General features: G+C 32.7%; 1 protein-coding gene across 1 annotated transcript; it reads right to left on the reverse strand.

The window, feature by feature from the left end:
* Positions 1 to 3,572: 3,572 nt before the first annotated feature.
* LOC127709618 (uncharacterized) lies at positions 3,573 to 11,937 on the reverse strand. The gene is made up of 2 exons (XM_052215222.1): positions 11,855 to 11,937; positions 3,573 to 8,100 (listed from the first exon to the last, which is right to left on the reverse strand). The coding sequence occupies exon 2, from the start codon at positions 8,084 to 8,086 to the stop codon at positions 5,039 to 5,041; it is 3,048 nt and encodes a 1,015-aa protein (XP_052071182.1). The 5' UTR covers positions 8,087 to 8,100; positions 11,855 to 11,937; the 3' UTR covers positions 3,573 to 5,038.
* Positions 11,938 to 22,770: the final 10,833 nt, after the last annotated feature.

Consider the following 22,770-nt stretch of genomic DNA (forward strand, 5'->3'; position numbering starts at 1 on the left):
GCAAATAAACTTCAATTTTATTTCAAGCAGTCGCTGAACCATGAAAATGAGGTCAAGGACAGGGGACATATGATAGGAGTGTAATCCCTATGTGTCACATTCCGCGACTTTTGTTGCCGGCAAGACAAAAATTATAAAGAGAGGAGTAGAACTTTTTTGCTATTCACAGTTTCTATATATGTATTGTACTTTCTGAAAAAAATTGGTATAAACTGTTCTTAAAGGGCAATAATTCATATAAGGGATCAAACAAAATTTCTACCATGCTGACATATTTGTACATTTTTTTTGATATTCAATTTAAACAATTTAAGGTATAGTTATAACATTCTTTTCAAACTTGAATATATCAGATTATATATTATTTATAAATTAATAACATGGCCATTGATACAAGCTATAGAATGTTCACCTCACTGCACTATGTTTAACTTTCAAAAGTAAGAGATGCAGCTTGGAAGACACAGCTATCAAGCCAGTGAGTAAGACACATTAGTATTTTGATTGCAATCTTTACCCTAACAATTGATACAATATCCATGATATAATTTTCAGCAGGTTGGTATCCTATGGTATTATTTTAAATGGGTAGGTATTGATTTCATTCATTGCAAGATAAAGATTCCAGATCAATATAATAGACCATTAATAAATAAAACATTCTCATAAAGTGTAACATTTATTTCTGCTTCTAGAGTTAAAGCATAAAACAAGCAGCTTCAATTTACAAACAAAATAAAATGACAACAGGACAGCTTGTAAAGATTTTTCCCATCATTTCAAATACTTCACCATTCACATTGTCAAAAATGTATATTTGTAGAGTTCTCCAGCATTAAATATATGTATCCTTCAATGTGAAGAAATTAGTGAACTCAATCAGAAAACACCAATTTTTTTCTGAAAGTAAACTACTTTTAAAGAACCTTTCAATTTTTTATGATTTTAGAAAAGGTAGGATAATACAGAAAAACAAAGTATGCTTTGAGAAAAATAATTATGATTAATTCAGGATGTACCAAAAATATTTTTAGAAACACTTTGTCCAAGACTGATGAACTCCCAATCAAACAGGTGTGTCCTTCAATATAAGTACAGATATAAGTAGAACAATTCCAGTTCAATTCAAATGTCCTTTGACATTGCCTAAATAACTATAATATTCAACTAAATCAGAACATTAGTTTTATTCCCCGATATGAAAAGATTGACGATATAAACCAAACAGCAACAACTCACAAACTTGACTAATACTAATACAGGTTAAATGACTTTCACAATTTACTATTAACAATAAGTATATCTTAAAAAATGATGTTATCCTTTCTAACTACCAAACTAACTTCAACGTTAAAAAATATCACAATTCACACATTCTTCTGTAGTATTCACTGAACAACCTTAAAATATCACAATTTTCCAATTATACAGCTGTATCTACAATAATGCACTTTTATCATAAGCCATTTTTACACAATTCAGCATAATGTTATCAAACAAAGTAAACATGTATTAAAATGCAAGAAAAAGAACTGTGGCTGCCAGCAGAATTGAATGACAAGAAAGTCCTTTCATTTGATACTTCATCAGTCATTCTCCGTAAAAAAGAAGATCAAAGTGAACTAAATTTTGCAGACCTTTCTCATGGACCTATTGCTTTTATAGTAATTTTCCTGAATAAATTTACCATTTTTGCTCTTGATTGACTTTTGACTTAAATATGTTACACTCAAACAAGAAATTAAATAAAAGAAGATTGTGTCTGAAGACATGAATGCCTCGCTCAAGTTTGCAATTTTTCAAGTTTAAAAGGGACATAACTCTAGAACAATTAATGACCAACAACCCAAATTCGACCTATGTCTACTAGTTTTGGTTCTTAGCATTGTGTACGAGTTTCATAAAATTTAGATGAGTAAAACTAAAGTTTAGAGTGCAGAAATGAAAAAAGTATGCAATTTTCCAAGTTATAAAGGGGCATAACTCTAGAATGGTTAAGTGACTCACTGCCCAAATTCAAACTCTTGTCTGCAAGTTTTGATTCTTAGCATTGTGTAAAAGTTTCATAAAATACAATTTCCTGATTTAACAGAGAAAACAATATATGATCATGTTGCAATAATGACTGTGTTTTTTTTTATTCTTAATGAAAAGTTTGTACTGAGGATGTCATAATATATACTTCATGCTGAAAGAGAAATTACTGTAACTCTATGGATTCTTTGTCTAGGATTTTTTTCATTACCCATTACTTTCACATGGATATTCTACTTATTCTTTTTCATATCATGTTTCATTTAAATGGTAATACCATGAAATTAAGAAACACAACATGACCTTTTCACTGACAATACAAACATAACGAATATCAAAAGTTGCACTGATGAGGATAATGAATCTTAAACTGTTAATGATAATTATGATTCAGATGACTAGGATTCTGCACAACCTTAACCAAAAAATTCTAACATGATTTAGGACGGATAAAAAGACCTGAAAACATAATGCTCCTTTACTATTATAAAAGGAGAGCAGGGATAACTGCCTAAAAATGTAGCACCATGAGCACTGACCCAAATAGATAATGTTCTACTGAATAGTATAATCTATCATGCACTTTAATACTGGTAAAAATTAACAGGGGGGGGGGGGGGGAACCAGGAATCCTACTGCATTATAGTGTTGTAAAAAAGTAACTTTTTTTAAAGAAAATCTGTCCAGCTTGGAGAGCAAGTGAAATTTACATTGTTATAAATGTGTTTTTCAAGTTCCATGTTTTTTTTCTTCAAAATTATTTACATATACAAAGGTACGACTTGTGCATCCAAGGATTTCTTCATCAATGCATAACTGTTAACAGTAAATAGCATGTATTAGAGTAACAATACACAAAATTAAAAAGATTCACATAATATTTACACTGTACAATATTAAAACATTTAAACCCTAAAGTAACAATAAACTAAAATGTATAATACCTGCACATATTAAAAACAATATCACAGATGGTTTTAAGTGGAGACATAGTCTAGCAGCAATATGTGAATTTTAAGCAGAAAGTTTTTTTCCAAATAAATGAGAAATCTATTACTGTTTTACTTATAACAATAAACACAAAAAAATAATTGGAAAATAACTATATACATGGCACAGCTACTGATTTCTAAAGCTACTATTGGAACAAAAATGCACTAACTTGTTTTCAAATGTATCTATGACGTACATGCAAAGATATTTTGATAGCATACATGTGGAAATCAGTTTTGAAATCCATTAAAATAAAATGAAAATATCAACTCAGACATTGCAATGTTATATCAGTAGTTTAATTTAAATTGCAAACTATTCCCATATTTGCTAATATTTGAAATACAGCAAAAAACATGTTTCTGTATACTAAATTCAATAATAATAATGAATTTTGAGCATGAAATAATCCATAACAAATGTGTACACAGAACAGCTATATGAAGGTTAAATGTAAAAGTACAGGTACCTTGATTAAACTTGCCAAATCGTTCAATTCCCCCCCCCCCCCCCCCCCCCTAATATTTCAAATAAAAAGGACTCAATTAAAAGAAGGAAGACTGAAATCAGAATAATCAAAATAAAACCCCTCTTCCTCTCTTCCATTTGAATATATCAATTTTGAAAAGTGAATGCTTAGCTTATGGGAAACCACAAAATCTTCTGGATCGAAAAAATATAGGACGGTTAACATGAAAGAAAAAATATGTGAATGTTTCGATAAAATCAAGACAAAGGGAGACCTATTACAGATACAAGAAATATGTTCTTTTGTGGAAAAGACTTTAATAAACAGCTGCGCCATGAGCGCATGATATGCCCGTCACGTTTTCAAAGAATAAAGTTCAATAACTTCTCAATGTCATATCAGAAATTTGTAAAAATCGAAAGGGAACTTACATCAATAGATATAAACAATTCACCAAAGTTTCATAAGATCTCCTGAAAGCATTTTTGAGTTATTGACCGAAAACTGGAAAATCCCCCCTTTTTTATTGAATAAAACCCCATAACTCAGAAATGTAAATTCTAAAATTTACAAAAATCAAACAGGAGCTTACGTCAATAGATATAAACTATTCACCAAAGTTTCACAAGACCTGCTTAAAGATTTTTTGAGTTCTTGTCCGAAAACTGGAAAATCCCCCTTTTTTTTAATGAATAAAACCCCGTACCTCAGAAACGTAAAAATCTAAAATTTATAAAAATCAAAAGGGAGCTCATGTCAATAGATATAAACAATTCACCAAAATTTCATGCAAATTGGTGAAAGCATTTTTGAGTTATTGTCCGAAAACTGAAAAATCCCCCTTTTTTTAATGAAATTAACCCCCATAACTCGGAAACGTAAAATCTGAAATTTATAAAAAACGAAAGGGAGCTCATGTAAATAGATATAAACAATTCCCCAAAGTTTTATGCAAATCGGTTAAAGTGCTTTTGAGTTAATGTCCGATATGTTGACGACAGACAACGGTATACCATAATACATCCTGTAAACGGGCGTATAAAAAAAGGGGAACAATTTCTTAGGGTTGAACAAATATACTTCTGTACATTGGATGGGGTCAAATACCTTTACCTTAATACAGGATGGACTGACTAAAGGAGGTACAGATTGGTAAGCATATAATGCCCCATACTATTTAGGCATACAAATTGTTTTCTAACTTCTAACATAATTATTCACAATGTTAAGGGGCCATGTTTTAGATTTTAATCCTTCAGTTTGAACTTAAAACAAATAACACAACATGTTTATGCATTTGAAGGAGAATGACAAACGAGTTGACCCTTTTCTAACAATGATAAATGGGCTACAGACAATGAATGCAAACTAATAATATCTGTCCACAAGACTTTTCTTTTCAATCCTCTCCTTTCATCCTTTAAAAATATAACTTTTGTCCTTTTCTGGAAATGCATTTTTAGAGTACTAAACTGTATATCAAACTTATTTACTGTATGCTGCTTACAGTTAACATTAATTCAAATTCAGTTTTTCATCATTTTAGCTACCAATATCATCACATCCCCTGAAATCATACATGTCAAAACTTTTATCATCACTTTCATTATAAGGCCAGTTAAAGTCTTTGCCAATAATACTTTTAATAGTTGCTGTAACATTTTCAACTGCTCGGTCAATTCCATGCTTGGTATTACATTTTTTCCCACTGCTTACAGGTAAACGATTACGAACATCACGTGACCTCGATCTGTAACTGTTCTGTTCAGTACGCTTGTATTGCGAATCTGAATATTTGTTTGTTTTCCATGAAAGTCTGTCTCTTGATCTTGACCTATTACGAGACCTTGAACTTTCTCTCGACCTTGACATCCTAGACCTTGAATTATCTCTTGACCTTGAATTATCTCTGGACCCATTGGATGAAGTGGAAATATTAATTGGTTCTTTTTCTACTTGTTTTTGCTTAACAGGATTGTTTACTTTCTGTTTTGCAAGAAGAGCTCCCCCTAAAGTCAAATCCACTCTATCACTTGTTTTAACTTTCTTATTGGATTTATAATTTTCATTAGATACAGGCCTCTTTGAATCTTTAGACGGCTGAATTTTCTTTGTTTGGTCTGACGAAGAATTTTTTACATCTTTTGAATCTGTTATTTTTTTTGTGTGAGACGATTTTTTCTGATCTTGGCTATTTAATTTAATGTTCTCAGATTTCTGATTCACCTTTGTTTCAATACCTTTCTTCTCTCCATCTTTTACATTAAATATTTCTGTTAACCTTTTCTCAAGTTTATTTGTTTCTACTGTTTTTTTTTTAGCTTTACAAGAAGTCTTGGAGGGTTTACTCTCTTTATTATGTCCATTTGTAATATCATGTTCCAAAACATTTTTTCCAAGAGCTTCAGCTGCCCACTTGGGCAATGGCAATTCCAATAAATTTCTACAAGTCAAATAAACTGTTCTTCTGTCATTTGGTGGACCCAGTCCTGGCTTGTCGATCAACATTTTTGGAACATGTCTGGGTTTCACACCACCTTTTAACAATGTCCTCCCTTCAAATTTCATTTCATCAGATGTAATTTCTTCTGAAATGTTCCTCTCTTGTTGACTATTTCCCCCTTCCCTTCCACTTTCATCAATGACTAATTTTGGAGACATCCCATCTTGCTGATATGTTTTATTTTCAGTCTGTTCTATTTCTTCTCCCCTTTCCGAAGCATCTGGAGATATAGTATTTTGGTTACAATTATTTAAAGCAGTTATAATTTCTGTATGGAGTTGCGTATTAATCTTCTCCAATGTTTTCTGATCTTCAGATGTTTTTGTTAATTTTTCACATTTTCCAAAAAACTTTTTTGTCAACTCTTCTACATCATTATAGAACCCAGTTGGCTTGATTTTCTCCTTCAAATCTTGGCCTGACGATTCACATACAACATTAGAATCAAGAGACATTTCACTGTCTGAACTAAAAGTAGGACTGTTGTGACCATTATTTGACCTATTTTCACAGACTGCAGGTGTCATTTGCTGTTGCCCCTGATGAATAAATGCATGTTGTTTAGAGCCAATAGGGCCTTTGTTGACCTGAACAGGAGGTTTCTCAGGTGTTACAATGTTGATCAATCCATATGGTCCATGTTGAGGCACTGCATTTTGATTATGTATGTTAAAGTTGCAATTATCTATAAAATTCTTATTCCTGTCCACTAGACTTTTATTTTGGCTTAAACAGCTTGGTGTCAACTCATTTCCATAAAAACCATGATTTTCATGAGCATTTTGAAAAGATCTGACATTACATAGATCATTTTGTAAAAATCCTGGACTCCTTGGATCTCTGATGTTGCTGTTGATGAAAGGTTTTGGTTGTTGCTGACCATACCCTCGATTGTTAGCTTGAGACTGTGTATGTTGTGGTTGATGCTGAGCATACCCTTGATTGTAAGCTTGAGACTGTGTATGTTGTGGTTGTTGCTGAGCATACCCTTGATTGTTAGCTTGAGACTGTGTATGTTGTGGTTGATGCTGAGCATACCCTTGATTGCTCGCTTGAGACTGTGTATGTTGTGGTTGATGCTGAGCATACCCTTGATTGCTCGTTTGAGACTTTGTATTTTGGATGAATCCAGGACTGCTGTTGAATCGGGAACCAGCATGGCTATTTTGTAACTGTGTCTCATCAGGTGCAGTTTGTCTTGTACTATTGAAATTGCCAGAAAATTGTGGACTAGTGTTAAAAAATGCTCTATTTGTGTCCTTGTTATTATCAGTACTGTTACTTTTTTCGAAGTATGGAGACTTTCTATTCATACTTGAAGGGGGTACAGTTGCTACCTGCCCTGGAAACTGATTACAATATCCACCTTGTCTAAAAGAATTTGTCACTGGAGCATTTCTATCAATCTTTGCAATACCTTCTTGCTCGGACTGATTATATCTTTCATTTTGGAAAGCAGAACCCTTTGAATAATTACCAACAAACTGAGGTGAAGTTCTTGCCCAGTCTAATTGTTCACAATGATTGAGTATTGAGTTATTACCATTAAATTTGGGAGGAGTTTTCAACAAGGAAGAAGCCTCCCTTGAAGAATGATTATATTCTATCCGATTTAGTGGCAAGGTTTGACCCGTAATACCAATTTCATGCCTAAGAGATTGGTCATGACTATTTCTCAACTCGCCATTGACACAAGTGTCTTTTACAGAAACTTGACGTCCATAACCATGATTGAAGTTGACACTGTTATTTTCTTTACTGTCCTGAGATCCATTTCTTGAAAACTGCTTTGTTATTTCCGATGGTTTGTCACGACATTCCATACGTAGAGGTTGACATGGACGATTCACATAACTGTTATCTCTATTCTGACGATTAACTTTCAAACAAACTGTAAGAGTGTTTTTAGGATCTTTCTTTTCATTTCTTGAATAACTGTTTGTAAAGGAGCTATTTTTTTGTCCTGAGCTAGAACTTTTCCAACTTTTTGAAAAAATCTGACTGTCATTTTGCTGGCCATGACCTACTGATGGTATACAACCAAACCTATCTGACAAGGATTTTCTCTTTTCTGGTTGGAAAGACATCTCATTCCAATGTCCTACAAAAAAAGAAAAATGTTTATATATATAAATATACATCGTTTTTTAATACTATCTTAAGTACAAATCTTATTGCAGCATATTAATCATGTTAATGAAATATATAAAAGCACTTTCACTTTCATCAATCCGTCATTTTCAAACAATTACATAACTATGTTCATTGGTTAACACTTTCTTTACCTGATTGAACTGGTCTGTTTCAATGACATTATTAAAATTGCAGGCGACTGTCACTCACCCTAATTGATTTCAATGAAAGTCCATGTTTTTTTGTTGTGATTTTGTAATCTTCGTGATGATGCTTTTAAGTAGCAGGCTTTGGATCATTGAATAATCATTTTCTTGTATTTTTGAAGATTATTAATATAAACTTTACATTTAATTTATGTAACACTATGGACATGATGGAAGAATTTAAGTCAATTTGTCAAAAACAGAGCTTTTAATCGAATATGGCTCTTTATAAACATACACATTCATGTATTTTCTGTATTTTTACATATTCATGTATTTTCTGGAAAAATACAATCATTAAACAAAACAGACAAATGCTATTTTAATTATTTCAAATGTTGGATAAAGGAAAAGTTTCAGCCAATTAGTTCCATGTCGCAAGAAGCTCATAACTTTGTCAGTGTCCAACATGCATCTGCAGCCATTGTTGACATTGCCTCGATTTGAAACCACTATCCGGAGTTATTTAAACAAATACATGTAGGTGATGTGCCTTATAACAAATAATTATTGCGTTAACAGCAGTTCTAATCCACATTTCAGCATAAAAAAGCCTGAGATTTGTAATGAAATAAAAATAAGAAACCATCTGAGGATTTTCAAAAAAAATTGATTTCGATGAAAGTACGTGTTTTTTTGTTGTGATTTACAATATTTATTTTAGAATTTCCCTTTTCTATCATTGAAACCATCAATCTAGGACATTTAATTTATCCTCTTCCTAGCATCAAATGATCATTTATTTGCGGTTAATATTTCACACAGAATACTTTCAAGATTTGTTATAGGAACTCACTTCAAACATATTTTTATTTTTTCCATTTTTAATAAAAACTTCTTAAACAACAGTCAGCTTTTTGTTTGCTTCCTTGAAAAAAATATTCGAAATTTACCTCCTTTCTTTTGATTTGTTACCCCCTTTAACTCACACATAAATTTATCTTTTTTTATCAGATTTCTCCCCTTAACACCAATGTTTAAAAAAGCAATTTTACTGCTTATGCATGCACTTAGTACAAAACCACTTCCAGTAAACAACCTGATAAAATGTTTGATTAACAACCACCATACAGGATCAAGCAAGATACTAACGTCTAGTCTATTGAAAAATTTATTAATATGCTCTCCGACTAGACTTCAGGTTAAGCTCTTTTATAACAAATTTCTTAGGCGACCTGAAATTATTGCATCACCACTAAAATTTTGAATTGGCCACTGAAAATTTATATCTGGTGGCCAAATGGCAACCTTAATTTTTAACCTTCTTTGAGGGCTGACCTGTGCACCAGGAAAAGTTTTTAGGCATGGCTGGACCTAGATTCATAAAATTAAATGCATTTAAAGTTTCAAAATATAAAAAAACATCATTGAATTTACATGTAGCTATGCATTTTTTATTGTTCCTGCAGAATGTGCCAAAATAAACCTAGTTTGGAAGGATGTTTAAGAAGCTCCCCCCATATAATAATTGAAACTGTTTTGGTTGATATGGACAATAAAAACCATCACAATAGATGATAATACTGATTTAAAATATGTTAATGAGTGGACCGTATCAAATTGAACTCAAGTTTTTGTTTAATTTGCCACCTTCTGCAGAGTCGAAAAATGGGCATCAAAATCCAGATAAGTTTTGAATTTAACGTAAAATGTATATAACTTACAGTAAATTCAGAAACTATTGCATGCATTTATTGCGATTTTTCAAGAATAGACAAAAATGCGATATCAACAGAACTAATCGCTATTTCGGAACCTGTGACACTTGACCTCAGAATCTACAACACTTGAACTAATGACGTCATACAACAGGCACTTTTTCCTTGTGGCGTCAGACATTTGCAATTATGACGTCAAAATTTTACAGGAACTGTTGCAATGTCCAGTAATGAGGTAATGGCAGACAAATAGCGATAAGGTGTATTATTGTGATTTCAAGAAAATGTTGTACAGAATCCATGTATAATGGGTTTTTGTGCTATTTAGAATGCATTGTGACGTCACAATTTCCATTGAAAAAGCATGCATAGGACGAATTCATATGACCTACGAAAACATATGATCTGACGATGTGAATCAGATATCAGAATGAGTTCTTTATTTATTGACCCAGTCGCATTATTCGAATTATTAAAACCCTCAAAATAATTTCTGAATTTAGGTATATATATATATATATATATATATCTAGGTTTAGCCATGCCTTCAAACTTTTCTAGCACCAGTTTGTCTGTACTCATAGAGTAGATTTTGTGGTGAACGTTCTCGGATTCTGCAAACAAGGCTACATATGTAACAGTGGTTTGATTCCGCCAGTGTACTTTATCCGGCGGAAGAAAATCCCCAGTGATTTTTATCCACCAACGAAAATTCACTAGGTTTTTCTATCCGGGTCCAGTGTAAAACATCCACCAGTCATTATAAGGTTCTAAAAAGGGTTTTTTGAAGGGGAAATATATATAAAATGTGGCTTTATAGTTTTTAGTGTATTTGAAACTTGCATAGTTGATTTATGTAAAAAGTGGAGAGTTTTCATCCAAGGAATGTTCACACTAGTGTTTTTAAACAAGGAATGATTACACTAGTGATTTTGTACCGGAATGATTGCACTAGTTATTCTATACCGGGATTAATTACACCAGTGCTTTGGATCCATCCATACATTGATGAAGTGATAAGTACTCATTTTCAACGCACGATATAAACACAATAATGCTTATTAACGAATAAGATTTAAATAATTTTTCTATGCAAATCTATCAAATCACATGCTTTTAAAATTGTCACTAATTGTAATATTTATTTTTTCTGGATTGCCGAAGTATTTCTGTGTATTTGCTTTTCGGTCGACTTGGATATAAAATCATATCTTCTATGTCAATATCAAAGGATGCTTCTATAATTGAAACTTTATATAAGAACAAATCTGCTCTTTAAATATGCCTTGTATCATGTTCAATGTCCTGATCATTGATAAAGTATTTTGAGTTATAAAACATCCTCCTCATTATCATCAATATTATTTACTAGATTGACTCAGATTAATTAAACTGGTTCCTTGAAAATCATTTTAATTTTAACCCATTTATTTATGTAAACAATAAACCGGTCTAATATCAACAAAACAACGATATCAAGATCGACGCTTTCACACTATTTACATCCAATATTCTCTAGTGAAAAACAGTTACCCGGAATAAATACACGGCGGAATGAAAGTACGCTTACACATATGCTACATAAATTTCTTTTGCCGTTTTGGTGAACATTCAGATTTATCTTTCTGAAACACAATATGCATTAACTTTTATATATCTAGTGGATGCTAGACCTTAAAACTTTTCCAACTGCACATGTTTGACTGTACGCAGAGCAATTTTCAAGGTGTAAACAACAATTTTTGCCCATTTGTTATGATAAACCGTAAGTTCGTCACAGAAGTACTTGAGAGAAAAAAACATGAAAATTATTCGTAAGTTTTGTTTGCTTCCCTGTACTTCCTGTTAATGTGCATACTTTTTTCTTCAATCGTCGTTTTTGTGGTCCAGATATCTACTTGTAAACAACTTATTTTCTCCTGGAAACTTAACGTTCGTCTGACTTTTTCGCGGGAAAATTATAATCATCCAATCAAATTTGGTTGCATTAGGAATATCTAAATTTTTTGCAATGTTTAAGAAAGATCAGTCAGAACGGCCCGAATTGAAAAAGTCACGTACAAGGTGACCAAGTTTGGATACCCACCACACATTTTTCTTTCAAGTTTTAATACAAATTTAAAGGTTTTCCCGGTAAGATGCATCTGACATCACTCCTCTTCAAACTAAATACGAGTTTTCATCCAGTTTATAAGTAAATATTATTTAAATGAAATCAAAATATAAAATGTGAAATGACCTTATAGTAGATTTTTTAATTGTATTCTTCGTCATCTATATTAACATACTTTTATTTTGTAATCTTAATCGAACGGACCTTTAACTCGCAAAATGATAATTTTGATGTTCAAATCTTATAAATCGATTAAGAGGACAAACCAATGTTACAATCAAAACTGAGAGAGTCGCATGAACAGTCAAACTTAAATGATGGGGACCGGGTGCTTCGACAGGGTAAGCGTCCCCTGTAATGTATGCATCCGACTGCCATGCGAATACACACACAGTCAAAATGTCACATGATTGGAAATAGGATTACACATTTGATGACTAAGAGGGGCGGGATGACCTTTTTCGGGAATTCAAGATTGAGCCGTTTAATTCGCGGGGATTCAGGATTTTAATCATAACGATATGCAGTAACGGACACTTTATTTTCACGGGAATTCGGGATTTGATATTTATTTTCTCGGATATTCGGGATGAGACCCCCCTCCTCCCCTAGAGATTGTATATACAACGGGCAAAAATTGAAAATAAAAGACAAAAGATATAGATTATAGAAAGCAGGTATAAGAAAACTATGCTGGTGATAACACCTCTCTAAGTCTGGTATTTGTGGTGGAATCAGTTTTTAAATCGTACAGGAAGATTATTATTCATTAATATTATGGTTCCCATCCGTCAAAATGCAGACAATCCTTAAAAAAACATAAAAAACACAAAAAACACACACAACTCATTATTCAGTATCTGAATGGAATAAACATTAAGTGTGGTAATAGACCGTGAAACGTGCTAGTGTAATCCTAGATTTTAAACTGGATTTCAATACTCAAATTTCAAACATTTTTTATTGTAAAGCAACAAGTTTTATAAAAGATATTTTTTATTCCATTGAGCAGAGCTCAATACAATTCAAGCTAATACTGACCAATTTTGTTGGCAGTTAAAAACACTTTTGCGAAGAACACATGCATCAATATGTATTCACAATTCTAATATATCTAGTGAAAATGTGGGTTTTTTTGTCATACAAATTGACTACCTGCTAAATTTTGATTTACATATTAATAATGTGTATAGAGACCGGGCATCTCAGTAGCTTAATATATTAAAATGATTCTCGCCCTTTCTTCAAACTTAATACACTCAATATATTTCATACATTCATATTGAGTAATTTTATTTTTTGTCCTTTGGCTTTGCATTTTTGTACAGAAACAAAATAGAAATTTCAAAAGGGCGAGAGAGAGCACTTCGGTTTGTTTCTGATGATTACAACTTGTGGATAAGGCTATGGTGTCAACTCTTTTGGAGCACATAATCAAGACCATGGCTTTAAACACCTTCAAAATTGTAAATAGTATAGCTCCATGATCATGTTTAAACCGTCTTCTTAAAGTTAATACTACATAGTATTCTAGTATATACAGCAATATATTGAATTTCCCAGGGTATGTACAGGGAAAAAATTGTATAAAATTATGTAGCTACCTGGTGGAACAGTCTCAGTCCTGGCCATTTCAGGACGGAACACAGTGTTTTCTTAATTAAAAATCTTGATTAAGTTTGGAATGGTTCAAAATGTCAATGTTCTGAATGCATTTTTAAAATTATAATATTTTATATTATATCTTCAGCTGTGCAACTTTTTTTTATTGGTTATTTCATTTCTTTCTTAATATATCTATTCATTCAATTGTTTAGCTTAATAATATGTGATTTAGTTTGCAATCTAGTAAAACAAATAAGGAGACGTGGTATGATTGCCAATGAGACAACTATCAACCAAAGTTAATGAAGTGGATGTAAGCAATTATAGGCAACCGTACGGCCTTCAACAAACCCATACCGTATAGTCGGCTACAAAAGGCCCGACATGAAAAATATAAAACAATTCAATTGAGAAAACTAACGTCCTGTTTTATAACAAAACAATTTACGAAAAACAAATATGACAGACATGAACCAACGACAACCACTGAACTACAGGCTCCCGATTTGGGACAGGCACATAAAGAATGTTGCGGGGTTAAACATGTTTGTGAGCGCCCAACCCTCCCCTAACCTGGGACAGTGGTGTAACAGCACAACATAAGAACAAACTATAAAAATCAGTTGAAAAAGGCTTAACTCATTAGATAGATACAAAGAAAAACATCAAAGCAAAAACACAGATAGGACGTGGCAGGGTATATATCCCTCCCTCATCCCTAACAACAACAAAAAACACTAAGTACAGATCTGAGAGTACTCGCAGTTACTGGCAGCTAGTTCAAAGCCAATAACAACTAATAATAAAAAATCATGTAGCTAAGACTAAAATATCAATCAGTACACATCCAACATCCAATGGATTTAGTGTAAAGACGTCATTAACAGTCAGAGACACACATGACCTTGTGCAATGCCAAAATATAGGTATCGACAGATTGCAGTACCGTGAAAGTACACTGATATGTGTAATATTTAGTATGGTTTTAATTTACTGATAACAAAACAAATATTTATACCAATAAAAACAATATTCAAAGATTGTTGAATAGGTAACTTTTTAGGATAAGTTTATTCAATGATTGATAAGTTCTCCCGGATCATGGTATCTAAATTTCCGGACTCGGTTAACAACATCACCGTAAAATTTAGGATGTGCTATTCCGTTTGAAATAGGTTTTCTACAGCCAAAATTCCGAACCAAATATTTGTATCTATGGAAGAATTTAGTAAGGGTTTTAAGTAATTTGTGGTAACGAAAACCCTGACTTAATAATTTACTAGTAATACATAGATTACGCGCATTGAAATCCAAAACGTCACTACAGACACGAGCATAGCGAACGAGTTGGGATATATAAACACCGTAAGACGGTGCCAAAGGAACACCACCGTCCAAGAAAGGAAAATTAACAATAGGGAACGAAAAATCATCCCTTCTGTAGTAAATTTTTGTGTAGAATTTCTGATGTATTTATAACAGGGGTTTCGGTCGAACCTGCTATAACAAATGTTCTGGGGAGTAGCTCACAGTATAAGTAAATAAAACATCAATTCGGATACCAAATATTATATTAATTCAATTTCAAATACAGCCACAATTACTGTTAAACACATTATAAATCATACATGTAAATACACGGCAAAGTCCAGTATAATATTATTTTTGTTCACTACGGGTTTCCGTATTCGTATTATATCAACGTCCGTGCCTTAGTCTGTCGGGCTCCCAATTAAATCTCACACTCAATCGGGTCTTTTTGCGTATGACATTTGCGCCGATTTTTTAAATTTTCATTCTTTCATTTGCGCCGATTTCATCTTTTCATTTGCGCCGATTTTATATTTGCTCCAAATTGCATTTACAGTTTAACACAGGTGAGTAAATATTTGTACATGTACTATACCTTGAACGTATATTGGTAAAATCTGGTTATAAACGTTGTTCACTTATGTTGAAGTTAAGAAAATCCAGGCCGTTACATATTTTAAAATGCGAACTCTAGAAATGACCGCATCAGTACGTTAGCCATGCAGAGAAAGAAAAGATGGACTTCGTTATTGACATTTACGACAAATATAGAGACGAAATCACAAGAAAGGAATATATTAGATGTGTTGCCTATACATACTCGGCAAGAACAGATTTATGATTTTAATGTATTCCGTTTTTATGGATTTTAATGTAAATAGATTTTTAATTCGTCATTTTAGTATAAACAGAGTAAAAACGGTGCTTTTATCTTAGGTTTTTACTTCTTGATTTTAAAGTATGTGAACATAGTGCTTTTAAATTGACTTATCCTGCTCAAAATCCTACTTCCACCTCCCCCACGGCCGACACTCGGCTAACCGAGAGATTGGTCGGTTAATCTATATTGAGTATGCGGCTATATGGGCGGTTGGTCTGTTAATCGGGTCGGTTAATATCTATACGTCTGTTAAGAGTAAAACGCACAATTTAAATGTTCAACTCTGTTAAATATACAGATTTTTTGCATATTATAAGAACCAAATAAAAAAAAGAAAAGTGTCTGACAAAATGATATCTATCATAGAACATTTTCCACCTGTAAAAACATTTCATAGTCTGCGCAAACTTCAGTAAAACTAAAAGGCGTCGCGCAAGTATGTGGTATTTATGCTTATACGCATAGCAATTGTTTTAATAAAAGGCGAAACAAACAATTTTAGATATCATTTAAAGGACACAAAATAGTACTTTGGTTCTAAAAAATAAATTGACATTAGTAAATATTTCATAATTGTAATATAACGTGAGTAATACCACGTTTTAGTGACTATTAGGGGAATAAAGTCTGTTAATGGGTTGGACAATTAAAATTGTGTCAGTTAAGAGTTATTAAGCCACGACAATTAATAGTTTTGCTACCTTTATAATTTCCCATTAAAAAAGTTTAGAATGAGATGTACTTGAGTAAAAAAAAATGACAATACGGTGCAACAGTATCCTTGTAGTAAGAGCATTTTTATTTTGACACTCTTTGCATTTTATTGAAAGGTGTGTCACTGCAATATAGCGTGATATGGATTGGCCGCTGGAATATGCATGAATTTATTATTAACGTTTTCAATCAGCCTTGATTTTTGTGTGTGTTCAAAGAAGAACGTTCAAAAATCCGACTGAAAGTGTCTGTCTTATACAACACCGGGTACATATAACGTGTTGTCGTCCTCATATGGACATGATATTTGCCACTGGACGTTAAACCCTAATTCGTCAGCATCATCCAATTGGTTCTTTTGTTCTATTACTTAATCATATGTTGTTTACAAAACATTCTAAAGAAGTAAATGGAAAGAAGCGAATGCAGCTACATTTGATTATCTTAAGTTTTAATTCATTTTATTCCGTTTAGTTCCTTTCTACATAAGTGCAGAGGAGAACTGCAGTTGTGCGCTTGTAAAATTCTAGCATTTGTCACAAATTTGAGTACATCGCAATCCGTTACTGTTTCAACCACCCCCTCCCCCTGAAATTTTGTTTTGTTTGCACTTTACAATATTTACTGAGCTATCAGATTCAGCGGTTGACAGGAGGCCAATGTTTATCGGACTCCAGTCTCAAATAACATAATGTGATATACAGTAAAAAAAATTGCAAAGCATCTATATAGATATCGTTGTCTATACTATTAATTTAAAAATAAGGAGATGTGGAATAAATGCCAAAATTGTTTTAACAATCATCTTGGAGGGTCTAAATAGTAAAAAGGGGTGTTTCATGTCTGTATTCTTAAACAATTGTTATTTTTCTTTCTTTTTCAGCAATGCATCACTCTCTACTGTCTTTATCTATTATTCTATATTCTGCGTCTCCATCCAGATTCTCGTGTATACCATGAGGGTCCGGATTGGGGGTGTTGTTTATTTCTGTATTCTTTAAATTGTTATGTCACTTTTCTCTACATTTTATTTATTTTTCTCATTATTCTTTCTCTATTCTTTATATTTTAGCATCCCAATATATTTTACTCACTGATGTTTAGTTACATTACGACGTTTATCTCTGATATAAAAAAGCAGATGTGGTATGATTGCAAATGAGACAACTCTCCACAAGAGACCAAAATGACACAGAAATTAACAACTATAGGTCACCGTACGGCCTTCAACAATGAGCAAAGCCCATGCCGCATAGTCAGCTATAAAAGGCCCCGAAATGACAATGTAAAACAATTCAAACGAGAAAACTAACGGACTTATTTATATATAAAAAAAATGAACGAAACACAAATATGTAACACATAAACAAACGACAACCACTGATTTACAGGCTCCTGACTTGGGACAGGCACATACATACATAATGTGGCGGGGTTAAACATGTTAGCGGGATCCCAACCCTCCCCTAACCTGGGACAGTGGTATAACAGAACAACATAAGAACGAACTATAAAAATGATGTATATACTGGTTACCAATGTAGATGACAAATTGGTGTCATTCATAACAACGAAACAGAATTCACATGATATATGCGAGCATTCTTGAATGAAATTAATATTACTTTAATATTACACTTTTTGAAACCATTTTTATCAATTTCCAATTTCCATTGTCTAAATTTATGTTTCATTGTTCATGTGTTGTTTCCGTATATTTTAGCCACTCGTCTTGAGCCTACCCATTTGATCCGATAACTCCCCATAAAGCAATCAAATTATATTTTCATTGCCATTCATAACTCTTAACAGACCAAATAACAGAACGGGTTTTATACATCCGACCCATTAACAGACCAGGTTTTTAATAAAAATTGATTAATATCACCAAAATACAGATTTTCGTGTAGATTTTTCACACAATGATATTAATATGGTTAACAAACATAATGCCTGTCTTTTTTCGATGTTCAAAATATTGCATGCAAGTAAATTCAGCCAAGTTGTCATTTTGTGTACATTTTGTGTGTGTAAAATGTGTATAAATATATTGGTGAGTAACCCGCCTTTTCATTTTATTGATTGTTTATCGAAGCTAGAAAAAAAATAATTACACCACTGGATTCAGTACATTGAATTGTTTTGTCAGACATGAATAATTTTTATGATAAAAAATATATTTAAAAAGTTATACAATGAAACATACTGAACTTGCAAGTATTTTCTCGATAACACCTGATTAACAGACTTTAGCCAACCCAATTAACAGACCAACCGCCGATATAGCCGCATACTCAATATAGATTAACCGACCAATCTCTCGGTTAGCCGAGTGACGGCCGTGTCCCCGTGGTGAGCAGAGGACAATAGTTATATACATGTTATGATTGACAATTCATAACATTTGTACAACTGGCGAACGGAAGAGGTCTATAATGATAAATGAAAAATAACATTCACCTGTAATTTACCTGCAATTTACTTGTAAAAAAATCGGCGCAAATGAAAGAAAAAATGGGCGCAAATGAAATGCAGATCGGCGCAAAAGCAAAACGCCGACTAAATCTTATTTGAATTATCTACTACATGTAATATTACATCATTAGCTATAAACCAACAAAATACAAAAACACCCTAAGTGTTAAGATAATAAATTGATCGTTAAAGTATTTTGACAACGGACAATGACAAACGGATTATAAAGTACGTATAATGTCAAAAACGTGTAATTAGCACATACGTGTAGTTAAGGTCTTTTAAGATTAACATGACTGACAAGAAAGAAAACGGAAGAAGTGTCTGAAAGATAAATTAAATGAAATTAATGAATCTAAAAGTTTCTATATTTTCACACTAGAAGTGGAAAATATCACCGTCACATAATACTCAAATATCTAAATCTAGGAAAGGGCAGTAATTGCTGTTAATATTTGATTTATTTAACGTAAGTTCCTTTGGGTAAATTTCAGCAGTATATTTAGAGAATTCTTGATCATTTAACGAAAAATTATCATCAATATAACGGTAAGTGTTGTTGAATTTATCAATTAAATGGAATTTAAACGGTTCTTTACTGAATGCTTACTTTTAACATTTCGATTATTTCCGGTGCTAGTCTGCTGTTAGGTGTCTCAGACAGCTACCTAAAGAGAGGCACAAATCACACGGACTGCTGTTTGAGATTGTCATTTTCATATATTAAGCTTGCTAGTAATCTGTTTATTTTGGTTGGTGAATTTCTGTATTCAGTTGTATGTTTTATAAGTGCATGATGCTTTGTTTTATTAATTTTGTATACGTTTTAGGTATGATTAATGGCTAACCAGAGCTTTGGTTTATATTTTGTACTATAAATCATTCATTTATGGCAGTGACAAATCTCAGCTACATCATGCCACTTTTGCATTGAACAACACACAGAAAACAGAAGAATACAAACACGAGCACCAATATTTCTTTACAATGACTACAAAAGTTCTTACACATTACTGATAGAACAATTAAAACTACCGGCAGCACAATAACGTCCAAAGAATGACATTAGAGACATAAAATTAATCCTGTGGTGTTATTGAGTTTTAACTTTCATTTTTTTTAGCTTGCTAGATACATTATAATTTGTTTTTTGCTATAACTACTATAAATACATGCTATATGCTGCTGTGTTGCTATGTCATTGTTTGTTCGTGTTTTTTTAAAAGATATCATTCGATTACATTACAGAGTTCTAGAGAGCGCATGCTCCATGATAAGGTGATAATATATGATTGTCCGACTTTAAATAAAGATTACTTACTTGCTTGCTATTAGTCTTCCTATAACTATAGACTTCAATGAGTCTGAATTGCTCAACTGTGACGCTAGGGAATACTAAAAATTATCTATTCCACATAGATCTTAGTTGAAAATCAAGTGGCAAAAAGTACCATCCCTGCAAACACTAAGGAATTTAACTCACCAATGGTTGATACGTTATCCGCAAAGACGACTTTTGTAAATTTTCCCTTTTTTGACAGAGATGTTCCTTTGGCCCTTTCTTGCAGTGCGTTTATCTCCATAACTCGTTCGCTTTGTCGTGTCTGTAGATCTGTCAACGATCTACACTTGTATTTTATATACCAAACCTATTCCATCCAAGATTTTCAACCAGAAGATGGTATTTATAATCTTTACCCTCAAGAATGTAAAATCCAAACCTCCAGATTGTTCTTGTACATCGCCCCCATACAATTATAGTACTGCTGGTCATGTAATAACTGGAGACATTGCCAATCAATGAACACTTTAGAGAGTTGCTATCCAAAGCCCCGAACTATCGAATTTCCCAGTCCATTACCTGGAAGAAAACTTAAGTTTACTGATGCATGAAATTAAGGACTATGCTAGATAATTGGTAAAACGCTAGCAAGATGAACCAAAATTGGACACTTTATCAGAACGGACCGAAGCTGTTCGTTCATACATTCAGAAGGGAATTCAAATTTTACAATGTACAATGAGCACACGGGTTTCTAACCTTTTCAATAAACCCGAGTTTGTGGATGTTTTATCCTCTCTTCACGACACATATGTTGATGTCGCAGTAGACAAGGCATCAAACACAATTGTTTTAATACGCAAAACTAGTTATTTGGAATGTTCAACTAAAGAACTGGAAATACACAGCAAAACTTGAAATCCCACTAAGACCCCTACATCATTCAAGAAATCAAGAGAAAAGCACAAATCTTTTCTTCTCGCCTTTGTTATTAACATCAAAACGGACGATGAAAATCTCCCGTCTTTAAACTGGATTTATAAACTTCACAAACATCCTTATAAAACAATATATAGCCGGGTCTTCAAGATTTTTGACTTAACATCTTTCTAAAGTTTTTACTACCATTTTTTCTGCAGTAAAAGATTGCATTCAGAAATATTGTCATAAGGTATATATAGTTCACCAGCGCTGTCAATCAGATGTGGATTCTTAAAAATTATAAAGATCTACTACAAAATCTTCAATCACGAACTCTACAATTTAGCAGTAGTATTTAAATTTTTGATTTTTGTTCTCTTTACACTATTTGCAATGCTAAACTGAAAGAATGACTACATCGTCTCATTAAACAGAGCCTTTTCTACAGAAATGGGAATCGTAGATACCCTAACTGTTGTTTGTCATGAAAACACATATACTTTGTGATGAACCACACTAGTTCAAATAACAAATATACCGAAGATGATATTATCAAAATTCTGGACTTTTTAATCGACAACATATTTGTTGAGTTTGGTGGATAGATATTTCAACAGATAGTCGGTATTCCAATGGGTAGATATTGTGGATCCTTGTTGGCCGATTTATTTTACACACATAAGAAGAAGAACTCCTACAGAACCTAGATCTAGATCTTTTTTTCTCTATATTGACTCACAAGGGCGATTTTAGACTATGACAAACGTGATGATTTCAATTCTCAGCTTCATATACCAATGTTTAGGTTATGCTCATGTATGTTCACACTATACGGATTTATTTACAGGGATGTGCTCCTTACACAAAACTGCTCCAACAGAGTTACGAAGAAGAACGACTGAAATCGACACTGCCTACGTTTCACGGTCAACAAAACGAGTTGGTTGACCAGGACGTGACTGTGTCTCAACTCACAAGCGACATGTTTTCGGTGTCTTAGATCTTAAGATACAAAGATAATCAAGTGTCTGGATTATAGTGATGAGAACGTCTGCATTTCTATATTCTTTATTTTAACAGATAATTTTCTTCGGAAAATGCCTGTACCAAGTCAAAAACATGGCAGTTGTTTTTCACTTGTTCTGTTGATTAATTGATAGCGTTAACTTGATTTTGGCAGTTTTATAGACTTCATCTTTTTGAATTAGCCTTGCCGTTCTGTATTTTTGTTATAACTTTGTTTCTCTATTCTTCATTTTTAAAGATATTTTTCTCTATTCGATATTTTTTTGCCCATTATTCTTTCTTTAGATTTTGAGCTCAACGTTCTTTCTCTATTCTTCATCTTTTTTACATGTTTTTCATGTGTGACATGAAATATCATTGATGTGTTCATTTTCTGTATATTTACTGTGTATAAAATGACGAATTATTCGAAACACTAAGATTTGTCTACTCGCAGGTATAGATTGC

This window comes from Mytilus californianus, unplaced genomic scaffold (assembly GCF_021869535.1).
Source record: "Mytilus californianus isolate M0D057914Y unplaced genomic scaffold, xbMytCali1.0.p SCAF_7, whole genome shotgun sequence".
Classification (NCBI taxonomy): Eukaryota; Metazoa; Mollusca; class Bivalvia; order Mytilida; family Mytilidae; genus Mytilus; species Mytilus californianus.

Coding starts and splice junctions, on each gene's coding strand:
- LOC127709618 (XM_052215222.1), bottom strand. CDS start 8,086: ATGTCTTTCCAACCAGAAAAGAGAAAATCCTTGTCAGATAGGTTTGGT.